Source organism: Amphiura filiformis, chromosome 3, assembly GCF_039555335.1.
Source record: "Amphiura filiformis chromosome 3, Afil_fr2py, whole genome shotgun sequence".
Lineage (NCBI taxonomy): Eukaryota > Metazoa > Echinodermata > Ophiuroidea > Amphilepidida > Amphiuridae > Amphiura > Amphiura filiformis.
Window position 1 is genome coordinate 4568919 of NC_092630.1, and position 13379 is coordinate 4582297.

General features: G+C 36.7%; 1 protein-coding gene across 2 annotated transcripts in view; it reads right to left on the minus strand.

The window, feature by feature from the left end:
- The window catches only part of LOC140147898 (endoplasmic reticulum-Golgi intermediate compartment protein 1-like), a 35478-nt gene that overhangs the window by 13099 nt on the left and 9000 nt on the right, over window positions 1–13379 (minus strand). For both annotated transcript variants that reach the window (XM_072169686.1, XM_072169687.1), the window contains exons 4-5: window positions 6534–6622; window positions 1709–1833 (exon numbers count right to left, since the gene is read on the minus strand). In XM_072169686.1, the coding sequence (XP_072025787.1) occupies window positions 1709–1833; window positions 6534–6622 (214 nt within the window). The remainder of the gene's footprint in view (window positions 1–1708; window positions 1834–6533; window positions 6623–13379) is intronic.

The following is a 13379-nucleotide window of genomic DNA, read 5'->3' on the forward strand; positions in this document are numbered from 1 at the left end:
TTTTCTCAAAAAATAATAACACACTGTTAACAAAAGTTATGTATATTATTGGGGCAAGGAATCCAATTACTACACTGGAATTTCAGTGACTCAAGACAAGCAGTTCAGTATATATGATAGGAAATGAGGTACATCCAAGCGGTACCTTATTTCTTATCATAAATAACAAACCGCTTGTCTTGGGTCACTGAAATTCCAGTGTAGTAATTGGATTCCTTGCCCCTATAATATACATAACTTTTTGTTACCAGTGTGTTATTAGTTTTGAGAAAAATGCACAAATAGACACAAATTTATCGAGGGGTGTAGTACCCCCTTAAGCTTGAAGATGCAAGATAAATGCTGAAGGTACACTATTTTTTGTCCCCATTCATGAGAAACCAATATGGCAGGTTCACCATAGCATAACGCACAGTCTAGTTCTGAGTCGGTACCCTTTGGGTCTATCTCTTTGTAACATACACCATTGTCATTTTGCCACAAATTGACATTCTTACAGTCCACTGTAAAACCAAGTTCTGACTGTTGTCACATAATAGGCTATCAAGGCAATTAATTTTCATTTCTTCATATAAGTTAGGTGTACCCTTAGATTAACAAAAGAACACAGAATAAAGCACATAATTCCTCATTGTAATCCATATCAAATTCTGTGTTCTCTTACATAAATGATAAACCGGAAGTTGTAATAATTTGTCTATTCCATGGTTTTCTTTAAGCATTTTGCTGAAGGGGTATATTTTTTTTTTTACCCTTAACACATTGCCCAGGTGGTAATTTTATTTTTATTTTGGAAGACTTATTTTAGCAGTGCGAGTTTCAATTTCACTGAATTGTTGACTCATTTTTTTCTTCGCAGGGAAATCAATCAAGAATCTTAAAAGAGTGTGTGTGTGTGAGGGATTGGGTTTAATAGAGTGTGTGTGTGTGGGGTGGGGAAGGGAGGGATTGGATAGAAACCAAACATTTTCTTCTAAAAAATTTTTCAATGCTTACAAGAAGGCAGATGTAGACCCCCATCACCTCCCAGATGAAGATATCGGGCATTTCTATATCAAATCATGGAATATTTGACCTTATACATTTTTACGATTTTGTACGCACTTGATTTCGCACTTGAAGAGGTACGCAAAGTAGTTACCTGCTATGTAAGTTATAACTTAGCTCATTATTTAGACTCGTTGCAAGTGCACGTGCAATCATGTGCTTATGCTTTCACCCGGGCTAAATACATTTTTGTTATTATTGTACCGTAATACTTATGCCATGCCTGAACTGTTTTATATTATATTGGGATTTTACAACCCCTTTACACCTACTGTGTAGGTTTGGTTGTTATTTTCACCATCATTACTCATTGATTTATAATTGAAAGCTTAGCTCTTGTGATAATAAGTTTTAAAATATACCTAACCCACAAGGCATATGTCTTGCTATTGTATTTATTATTATTCTAAAATTTTGTTTATCATAATTATTTAATACTAACTTTTGTAAAGGGTGCCACAACAACACGCTCTGTGTTCAGTGGCATCCTCATCATTTTCACCATATTATACGATGTTTGTAAAAGCTTTTTTATATTGTAATTATTGAATGGATGGAATTTGATGAAATAAAACTGAACTGAACTGAAATGCGTACATGTATATACATGCTGTTTGTGTGTTAAAGAAAACCTAGTACAATGATTTTGCTATTCACTTACCTTGTTTATGCTAAATTCTGTCTGAAAATGGCATCCTTTATTATTATTAATTGGTATTTTCTGTGTATTGCCTACATAGCCAACCTCATGCCTTCCCATATCATCTTGTATATCAAGACCAACAACTGAAACAAACAAATAAACAAATAAACATACAAGCATTATTGTGTGACATTAAGTGACTCTTTAATAGACCTCTATACATGGATAGCAGGTGGAGACCGAAAAAGTGAAACCACATGGCCGCCATATTGGTTAGGGGGAAAAAAAATTCACCTCACTGATGAGTATAAACATATCCCCCACCAAACTCTATAAAATTGAAAAAAAAAAAAAATCTCTTCCGAAGGTGGCGTAAAAAAAAAATTAAATTCGTTCAAATTGTCCTCAAGAAGACATGCAAATGCATGGAGTACAAATGAATCAATACCACGAACAGGTGATTGGTATTGTACTCACTGACCTTCTTACTGACCTACTCACTGACCATATTGGCGGGGGTAAAAAGCCATAGTCAGTGGCGACTATCCTATTATGTGTGAGCCTGCTATCCATGTATAGAGGTCAGTGGATGAATCCAATAAGGCATACGCTATAAAGTATGCTAAAAAAAACCCTTGGTGTTAGCTTGAAATTCCCATGGACAAGGAACTTACTGCTAATTGTCTCGTTGTAACCCGTACGAAACTCGGGGAGCTGATCCTGGTTGCGAAGGTTATTTGTGGAATGTCTAGGGTGTGCGCTCTTGTAGCAGCAAAGTCCCTGATTTGTTGTTAAATGGTTTATGGAATGATGTGGGGCCGTAGAGGTCAGCGACAACCTGTAAAGTGTGCTGAGGCTTGTGGATCAACGTCTAGGCGTTGTGCCTCAGCGTAGCGCACTATAAATCACTGCGCCTTTTTTTTTTTTTAATAGTGCACTATACCGAAGTCATAGGCCTTTGCATACTTTACGATTGATGCTTCATACATTCTTAGATAGCGAGAACCAATCAGAGCCAATGTTAGAACCAGAATTACGCGGTTGGTATTTACGATTGATGCTTCATACATTCTTAGGTAGCGAGAACCAATCAGAGCCAATGTTAGAAAAATGAGAAGCATGCATTAATTGTGTATACTTGTAATGAAGAGCACACCCTTTACATACTATGACGGTAAAATTGAATTGGAAGTACGTCGTTTTATATTAAAGAATATTTAGAGTATGTCATCAGCCTGCTACGATTAGCAAGTCATTTTTTGCAATTTTGAGAACGAAGTACAAAAAATGGTAGAAGCATGCATTTAAACATATTATTTATTCACCAATCTTTGCACAAGAACAAATGATAATGAGACATATACATATTTTGTACTTTGTTCTCAAAATTACAAAAAATGACGTGGTCAATTATAGTAGCAGGGTCCAAATGTTATGTGAAATGAGAATAATTTAAAATTAGACTTCAATACTACTTGTTTATTGGTACCAGGAGCACCTTCGAGGAACTTTCACGTCATCAGCCAATGTTTTATAGCTCTGATATTTCTTGGAAAAGGCTAGAGATCAACCTGATCAGATGACGTCACACCAGGTGACGTCACTGAAGTTGGAAAATGGCTGTCTCTGGTCTTTAATACTGGGTTTGATCAGGCTGTCCTACACAGGATCGTCTTCTAATCAGGTTGCTCTTTAGCTGTTTCCAAGAAAACAATGCCTGATGAATGTGATGAGGAAGTTCCTGGTAAGCAAAATAGGGAAGTAGTGTTGAAGTATAATTTTACATTATTCTCATTTTATTATCACTACGTATGCATCTGCAATTCTTAGGAATGGCTAGAGATCAACCTGATCAGATGACGTCACACCAGGTGACGTCACTGAACTTGGAAAATTGCTGTCTCTGGTCTTACTGGGTTTGACAAGGTCGTCCCACATAGGATCGTCATCTGACCAGGTTGGTCTCTAGCTGTTTCCAAGAAAACATCGGCTGACGATGAGGAAGTTCCTGGTACGCGAAATTGGGAAGTAGTGTTGAAGTCGAATTTTAAATTCTTCTCACTACCACTACGTATGAATCTACAATTCTATGTAATGTGAAATGGTTTGTCTTACTGAAGAATATTTAGGGTATATCCTTTACGTACAAAGCTGCAAGTCCATATTTGATGTGGAATGGTTTTTGTTTTATTGAAGAATATTTAGTCCATAATGTGAAATGGTATAAATGTTTTATTGAAGAATATTTAGGAAATATATGGTCCTTCGATCGTAGCTGCAAGTTTGTGTTTGATGTGTTTTGTTGAAGAATATTACGGGACTGTGCAATAATTATGAGCCCTGGGGGAGGGTAAAAGAAATTTTTGTCGAGCCGATAGGGGAGGGGGGCAAGAAATTTTTGGCGAGCCGAGGGGGCAAGCGATTTTGGCACACATTCATGGGGCGCCTTTTAAATAAAACACGCTTAGGAACACGGTACGGAAACGCTTAAATATGCAAATTTTCCTGCTCGCTGCACTCGCAACATGTATATAGACCATTTACGGTTTGGAAATTGGGATCTCAAAAATGCAAGGGGGCGGCAAAGAATTGTTGGTGGGCAGAGAGGGGGGGGGGCAAGCGATTTTTGGTGGGCGAGGGGGGGAAGCGATTTTTGGCGAGCCGTTTGGAAATTTTACCCAGGGGGGCTCATAATTATTGCACAGCCCCTAAGGGTACATGTGCTTTAAGCTGCATGTCCATGTCATGTATGGAATGGTTTATGGTATCATGTCCTTATTATACATGTAGGGTGAGCAGTTAGAACTGGTTCCTTGAGGGTTGTGCGCAAAGCGCTCAAGTGAAGCAGCCTTCAAGCACAGAGCGCGAGGGAAGAACTCAGGGATTTTGTAATGGCAGAGAGGGTCTGTCAAGGTCCCCTTGGAATTGAACAACTGCTAATGATCAGTGACAAACTGCTGTTAAGTGTACAGAGGAAATAGGGATTTGCCATGTAGCTGATTATACACTTCAGTTGCCCGGTGGGTACCAATTTGCATTTACCCAATGATCTTGTTTACGGTTGAGCTTGCCCCCCCTCTCTGCCCACCAACAATTCTTTGCCCCCCCTTGCATTTTTGGGATCCCAATTTCCAATTTCTCTGTCATTCAGAGGCGTATCATGAGGCATCTTACATTGTAATGTGGGGGAGGGAGGCCCGGGGGGAGGGGGCACATCGAAAATTTTGGTGGGTATGCTCCCCCGGAATTTTGAGGTGGTGGGTCTTTGAGAGCTGACGGCGTACCGATAAATGGGGATCTTTTGGAGCTACGAACAAGTAAAATGGGGACTTTTGGATTTGCCAACAGTCCAAATCAAGGGTCTTTCTTGGCTTTCTGGTTGAAAATCGCCTGGAAAAACCTTTTCAGAGCTGAAATGATCAAAATCAAGGGCCTTTCGGAGCTCTATTTTGGTCAAATATAGGGGTCTTTCGAGACTGCGAAATCCAAAAAGGGGGTCTTTCGAGGGAGCATACCCGTATGGTCATTTTGTGTTGAGTGCCCCCGGAGGGAGGGCACTTAGCCTGAGGGGATTTTCTCTTACTACTAACAAAATTTTTGAAGGAGAAGGTGCCTCAGATGCTCCCTTATGACGATATGCTGCTATCTGAAAGAAGTATTTGCATGTACGTGTGTGCAACTGTTGGTTTTCTATTTTTCATAGTGATACTGATATCACAATGTAAAAATCGTAAAAACTTGATGATAGTTAGCATGTGCTTACTATTGAGCACTTTTGAAAACATGAAATTGTACCAAAGTCAGGCGCTTTACCAACTGAGCTAATGGGGTTGACACATACCGTATTCGTCCGAGTATAGTCCCACGTTCGAGTATAATCCCACCCCCCATTTTTCGAAAAATTTTAGAAATTGTAAAAGTGTCCCTGGACCTAGACCTAGATGCTAGGATCATTCATGGTTGACCTAAAAAAAAAAAAAAAAAAATGTCAAGATATTTTGTATTTTTAATATGAAAATTGATAATTTGTATTCATGTCATACTCTATTAATGATTTCAAAATGCATTGAATTTGAATGCATTTTGAAATCATTAATAAAGTATGACATGAAAACAAAGTATCAATTTTCATATTAAAATACAAAATATCTTGAAATTTTTTAAATTATTTTTTAGGTCATCCATGAGTGATCTAGCATCTAGGTCTAGGTCCAGGGACACTCCAAACCAGAAAAAAATAAACTTAAAAAAAAAAAAATTTTTTTTTTTTTTTTTTTTTTTTGTTGAAATTGAGTATAATCCCACCCCCAATTATGAAAAATTTTCACATAAAAAACGGACCAATACGGTATTTGCAGGTTACTTGTTCGTATATAACTATGTGCATCGATGATTTGCTCAAAACCCTTTACACTTTTGTCAATGGGACTCTTCATGTTTGCATGTTTTAAAAGCGCTCAATAGTAAGCACATATGCTAACTATCAAGTTTTTGCGGTAGAAATCCTTATATTTTCCAGCACAATCTCAAAATGCAGACACATTATTTCCCCAAAACAAAGCATATTTATCATGCATTTTGTAATAAGGGCTCTGTCACCCACCTTTGCACGGAATTTTTTGTGGGACATGAGAGGACATCAGACACACTAAATAGCATTCTAAATATGAGGAATGTCCTTCTGATATCAAATAATTTTTATTGTTTGAAATTTGGAAATAATACAAATTCAATTTGATATGTCTGATCTGCTCTCATGTTCCACAAAAATACTGTACAAAGTTGCTATCCAATTCCTTTTTCCTAAATTTTTTTTTTTAACAATTAGGGTAAAAATTCTTACCTTGGCATGATAATCTAGGCAATGAAATATTTAGTCTTACTTGAAGTCTTTCTATTTCTCCAGGATTGTCAACATATAATTCACTAACTCTGAAATATCAATAACACATAAACATCAAGACATTTAAAGAAAGATTGGGGAAAAGACTACCTAGTACAGGCTAAATCAAAATGATTGTTACCCCAGCAACAAACAAACATAAGATGTGTCTAATTTAGAGATTAATTGGGCTATTCCAGTTCAAATCCATATGGCCCCAATATGACCTTAACGCGGCTGTGTACTCTAGGACGTATTTTGTTGTGTTTTTTTTATAAATTAGGAAAGAAAATCCAGATTTGTAAACGCCAACTGCACTATTTTATGGATTTTATTTCACTCTTTCACTTGTGTTTTCAATTTAAAAGGAAAGAAAATCTTTGTTGTACCAGTGGAGTTAACGCACAGATACGCTACGCATATGCGACGCTTTTCTGCATGCGCTGCGCATCCTATGGAAGCACCACGAAACAGGGTTCGCAGGTTTTTGCCGCAGGTGGAAAAAACCGCGGTTTTAACCGTGGTTTTAACCACTTGGCAAAAACAGTTTTTGCCAGTTTTTGCCGGCAAAAATGGCAAAAACTAAAAAAGTGATTTATAGTTCAATTTTTTCATCTCAAAACAAATTATTAAGTTACAAAAATAAGTTGCCGAGTGTAACAAGGCCAGATTTTGTAATTATAAGCTATATATTAAGAAATTAAAGGCATGCGTTTTCATTGCTCAAGTGCATTTAATCGAAATGTGGCATGTATCAAATTCAAAACTTTTTCATTTTAAGGACTTGATGAGACAAAAAATATGTTGAATGATTCGTTGAAAGATGTGTGTGTTACTGTTTATGAGCTTTCTGTGTCACTTTTTAATATTTGAGTGACTATGTGTGAGTTTTTGCCAGTTTTTGCCAGTTTTTGCCAGGTTTTTGCCACTTTGCCGGCAAAAACAGGTTTTTGCCGGCAAAAACCGAACCCTGCCACGAAAGCACCGATTTCCCAAAAACCCAGTGGTCAAATGGCTCCGTTTTAGCTGACAAAATGTGAGTCTTTTCAAGTTCTTTCCCCCGATTTAAATTTCAAGTTAAGAGTGGATTTTGCTCAAACTTCTCAAGAGGCTATGGATTTATGTAATTTAAGGCATAATTTATTTCAATATTAATTTTCTCGGTAAAATGACGATTTAGGTACACGATAAGTCAATAAATACAGCATCTACATGTACAGGTAAGCAATTATGTTCATCGTAAAAAGCATGATCGACTCAAGAAACCGTTTTCTCATTTTTTAATATTTTGGTTGAATTTTCACGCTTTTTTACACTCTACATAGCTACCGTGAAACACAGTCTTAGCTAGGATTTCACAAGTGCCCGTCATTTTCACAAAAACTGCCTGTCAAAATTTGACCCTGAAAACATAAACCTGACCTCTCTGTCCCTTCTAGGGGTCCAGTCAGTTCAAATAGCTATTGCTTTTGCCTTGATCTTTTAAGTCTCGTCTTGTTTTTACTGCACAGAACAATTTTTAGAATTTAGCATATATTTTGCCTATCCCAGGAGTGAACTGCCCGTCCAAAATAACGGGGGTACGGGTGGCTAGCTAACACCATGCCGTGAAAATAAAATGAGTGAATGCACTTTTATGCCTAGGTCTATGTACACACAAATGCACAAATTTAAGAACAAGTAGTTCAAAATTTGTAAATTGCAAAAAAATAAAACTACAATTTCGCAAAGTGCACTTTTACAGTAAAGTAAAACAGGTGGCTCCCGTGGGTGGCTCATTATCTTTGCTGACATAACCGATGATTAAAGTCAAATTAAGGTTTGTTCATATGTGTTAAAGCAGACACTACCTAATGTATATGTTAATGAAAAATATATGAACAAAACAATTTATAAGGTCAATGAAAAGTATAGTGATCAAAACAATTAGGTACATCAATGAAGACTATAATTATATGAATGAAATAATTAGTTGAGTCAATGAAAAATATACGCCTAATTATATGAACAAAACACAATTAGGTAAGCTAATTAATAACATTTTGTATGAGCAAAACAAATGGGGCGTATCCAGGGCATGATTTTGTTCGTATCGTATAGCAGTTTAGGCCAAAAAAAAAAGAAGATGTTTGCTTGCCCTCAACCGACCGACCCTAATTTTGGAAATCAAAAAAAAGGTTTTTTTTTCTATTTACTGTACAAAAGAATACCGACCCTAATTTTGAAAATTCCTGAAAAAGTTTCTTTTCAAATTTTTGTATTCTGAAGATGTAAAAAAAATGTATTTTAGAGTTTTTGTTCAACATTTTAGTTGTTTTGTAATGTTAGTTGATTCATTTTGACACCAAAATTGTCTGATTTTTCATATTTTGAGCCTTAATTAATTACAAACAGTAGAGTTTGTTAGTAATTAAAAAAAAAGAAATCCCGACCGACCGACCCAATTGTTAAAATTCAATTGAGGGCAAGCAAACAATTTTTTTTTCTTGGCCTTACTACTCAATCTTGGCAAAATGCTATGCAACTGTATTTTCATTTGCATACAAAAGAATACAACAGCTATACAAATTTTCATCAATATCTGTTTTGCTATACAAATGGCCAACACTAAATTATGCCCTGGGCGTATCCACAGGAAAGGAGAAGGAGAACCAGGACTCCCTATAACGCCATGTACAAAAGCAACGTCAGCTGGGGGGAGAATTGGGTGTATTCGGGTCCTTGCCGACAATACGCAGAGACGAAAAACAATTTTGCGTTTCATCTGAAGGCGTCTTTGTATCATGTGCAGGTCACATCAAGTGCGCCTCTTAACTGCGCCCATCATCCATGTCACAAAATTTTTTGCTCCATGACTGTTTCAAGATGGCAGTCGAGTCCTGCTTCTCCTTCTAGGGCGTATCAAAAATAGAGTTGTATCAGTGGAGAACAAATGGTATTTTTTAGGGGGTGGAATTAAAAATATATTTAGATGTGAATCAACCAGTTACCAAGCTCACATGCAATCTACCTGACAAACAAGTTAAAGGGGCATTTCGTGATCCACAGCCTCATCCCCCACTTTTCTCAAAAAAAGTTGAGATTTTTATATCACTGGAAACCTCTGGCTACATAATGTTTATGTACAAAATATTTCTTGCAGATTAATTCGTTTTGCAAAGATATCGTGAAATTTGAATTTCGTTCTGGTGCACCAGAACGAAATTACAACGCATTGTCTATGGAGCAGTGTAATACACATAATCATGCATAACTCGCAAACGCAAAATCGGAATCAACTGAAATTTTGGGAATAGGCTTTTTTCGTGGATATGTACTGAAAAATGTCATAAAAAGAGGATGCTAGGATCACGAAATACTCCTTTAATTGTTACTTGTTAACATAGGGTCTTTATCTAATTTTGAAATTTTGAATTACGGTAATTATTTTATGCAAAAGTACAAAACACAGTAATTTATTATATATATTAAAATTACAGGTCATGACGTACGATGGTGCTCTTCAGAATTTGATAATGAATTGAAAACTTCTTTTGACTTCCAGAAATAGTATCTATACGTTGGTATATTACAGTTTCATGTAAAATGTCTTATAATTATTTTGTCTTTCATACACAGTGGCATAGATTTCTTTTTGACATTGGGGGGGGGGGGGGTTGGAAAAAATTTCTTGAAATATAGTGAATCCAGCACCTTTTGGCGACAGAATAAGTTTATGATACAAATGCGCGAAAAGCGCACAACATTTTTTGCCATTTTGGAAAAAAAAAAGGGCTTTGGGGGCTAAACTGGCCAAATATGAGGTTAATTTGGTCAGAAACCCACATATACAGGAGTCAACATTGAGGGGGGTGATTGTATGGACCATCCCCGGCAAAATATTGGGGGATTTATCCCCCATCCCCGGATCTACGCCTATGTTCATACACTGTGTGCCGATTAGCCACCAGCATGCTTTATCACCACACCTATTCCAGTAACAAAGGTTCAAAAACTGAATTTTGCTGATTTTTACAATTTTCCGAATGAGCTCCTCAAAAGGCAGTCCCTGCAATAATGAGAAATGATTTTTAAGTCTGCACATACATAAATGACAGACAGTGAAAAATGCACTGGTCACCCAGGATTTGAACCTGGAACCGTTGGATCACTATAAAACCGATGCTCTACCAACTGAGCTAATGAGTCAGATGGGAAAGATCAGTGATATTATTATCTCACAGCATTCAGTTCAACACCCAACCTCTATCATCTTCTTTAAAGGAAGGTGACCAGATATATTTGGAAAATCAAATTCTTTATAACATACGTAAACATAAAATGCTGTCCCTTTCAAGCCTTCTTGCAAAAAGATTTTTTTTGTTGCAATTTCGGGTACCCGGTTACCCCCGAAAAATGCGCCGGGTACCCGAGCACAAAATTACCCGCAAATGACACCCCTAATTATTACATAAAGGATCAACCAAATTTTCTCACAGAGTTTTATTTCTTTTCGCTCTCAATTGAATACCTGAGTGGAAGAAGGGCCCAACTCCAATTTTTTACAAAAATGAGTTAGACCCAGCATTTTATTGCCAGCAGACTGATCTTCCTTGTGTGTGAAAGATAAGCCAAAATCCACTCTTAATAGTCTTTCATGTACACTTAATCATGGTTTTCATGGAAGAAAGGCCCAACTCCATGGAGTTGGGTCCTTCTTCCACAAATATAGGGTTAAAGAGGAATTTTGTTCATCCATGAAATCTGCTTTTCACTACAATAAATTTTCTTGCTAACATATTACATGAGTTGTACTTGTGCAATTAATGGTGATTACGTAATTTCTGTAGCTATTTATAACACAGAACTGGCACTTGCAGTATATTAGTGGAAGAAGGGCCCAACTCCAACTCGTATTAAGACCTGTACCGCTGACATGGAAACATCAAATATAATTTCGAATGTATGTATTATTGTATGTTCATGTATTAAAGGTCCCCTTAAGATGAAAACGTTCCGTCGATAAAACTTTTCCAAATATTAAGTTTTTTCTTAATATCTCAAAAACAGTTTTGATGGAGTTGGGCCCTTCTTCCACTCAGGTATTCAATTTTCCCCTGGATCTCAATTTCGTAATTAGACTGTCTTCAACCTGACTGGAGCATATCATGTCTCATATATTACGGATTTACCAAATGGATTGGTAATGACTAGGCCTGATCAAGTATGCTCATTAATAACTATGTATACTGCATGCGTGGCACACCAAACACCTGTTTCGTTTATCATAAATGGTAATTTGGCTCTAACATGTGTAGTTGGTCAATGTACAGCACTTTTAAATGACTAAATTTATTTGTCATTTTTATGAAAATCCTAACCAGTTTTTTTTTTCCAGGAAAGAGGGAGCGGGATTTGTCTAAAACATTGTCATTCTTCAATGATATTTATTCTGATTGGGGAGGAGCTTGGGATCAAGGTTAAAGAAGATTTTTTTTCTGACTGGGGGGAGGCAAAGTTTTAAAAATGTTCCTACCTTTACAAACAGCATTTTTTAAAAATCATTTTAATAATGTTGTGTATGTGCTTACATGTGTTTGATTTTTTTTTTTAATTTATAAAAATTTGTAAATCCAAATAAATTGGGAAAACTGGCATCTCTGATTAACATTGCAGAAAGCAGGAAAATGCAACGAAATTGAGTGATTCTTTTGGCTGTATCTCCATAGCCACAAGCAAATAATTTGGCATCCTGACTATCACTTGGATCGTCATAATCTAAGGACAGGGAAAATGTGCGATGCGCAAAAAACCCTGAAAATTTCGCATTTTTTCAAGTACTGATTTTCCAAAAACCTGAAGTTTTCACTAAAATCAAAGAATCCATAAGGTAAAGGTAAAGGAGGCGAACCTGTATATAAACAGTGAACGGAGTGCCCATCTCTCTTTCATTGGCGATTAGGCCAGACTCCTCCATGTAATGTTGCTGTAGGGGGATCGCTACACCTCCTCCACAGCGAGTCTGTTACCTTCCCAGCATTAAAGAATGCCGGTACCCATTTATACACCTGGGTGGAGAGGAGTAATCGAGATAAAGTACCTTACTCAAGGGCACAACACGATGGCGTCGCCGGGGCTCGAAAGAATCCATAATGATCTGCAATGCAATCCATGTTAAAACAAGTATAGAAAATAGGCTGTCGCAAAAAGTTGCAAGAAAATATAGAAGAAAAACAGTCATTTTTTAAGAATATTGCATATATTTGAACTTTTTAGGGAGAAAATCATTCATTTTGGTATTAGCGCATTTTCAAAAACTGGCAGGCACATTTTACTCTAAAAAATAGTGCATTTTCCCCATGCTTACCATAATCAATGTCAGTGTTAAAAATATGCTGCAGCCTTGGGGCATGGGGGACAAATGTCCCCAGTCGGAGAATTGTACCCCAGATTCCCCCCATAAAAAACAAAAATAGAGAATTAACATCTTTGCAGCAATTTTATCAAAATTTCATGATTTTTGAAAAGCCACTTGGCTTTATGCATATTGACTTTGTTTGACTCTACATCAGCCAATTAAATAAACGAGCATTCATACTCACATAAAAGCTACAGGAGTGTCAGAGGCCTCAGACAAAAAAGAGAAAAATTACTAAAAAGAGCTGACAAACAGCATAAAAATCAGTGTAAAAATGCCAAATATGGGGTGAAAAGAAAAGAAAACACATCAATTTTGGCTGAACTCTCACACTCCTGAAGCTAAAAAGATAGTGAAGATTCATGACAGTATCATCAATCACATTACACTAAAATGACAAGTTTATTTCC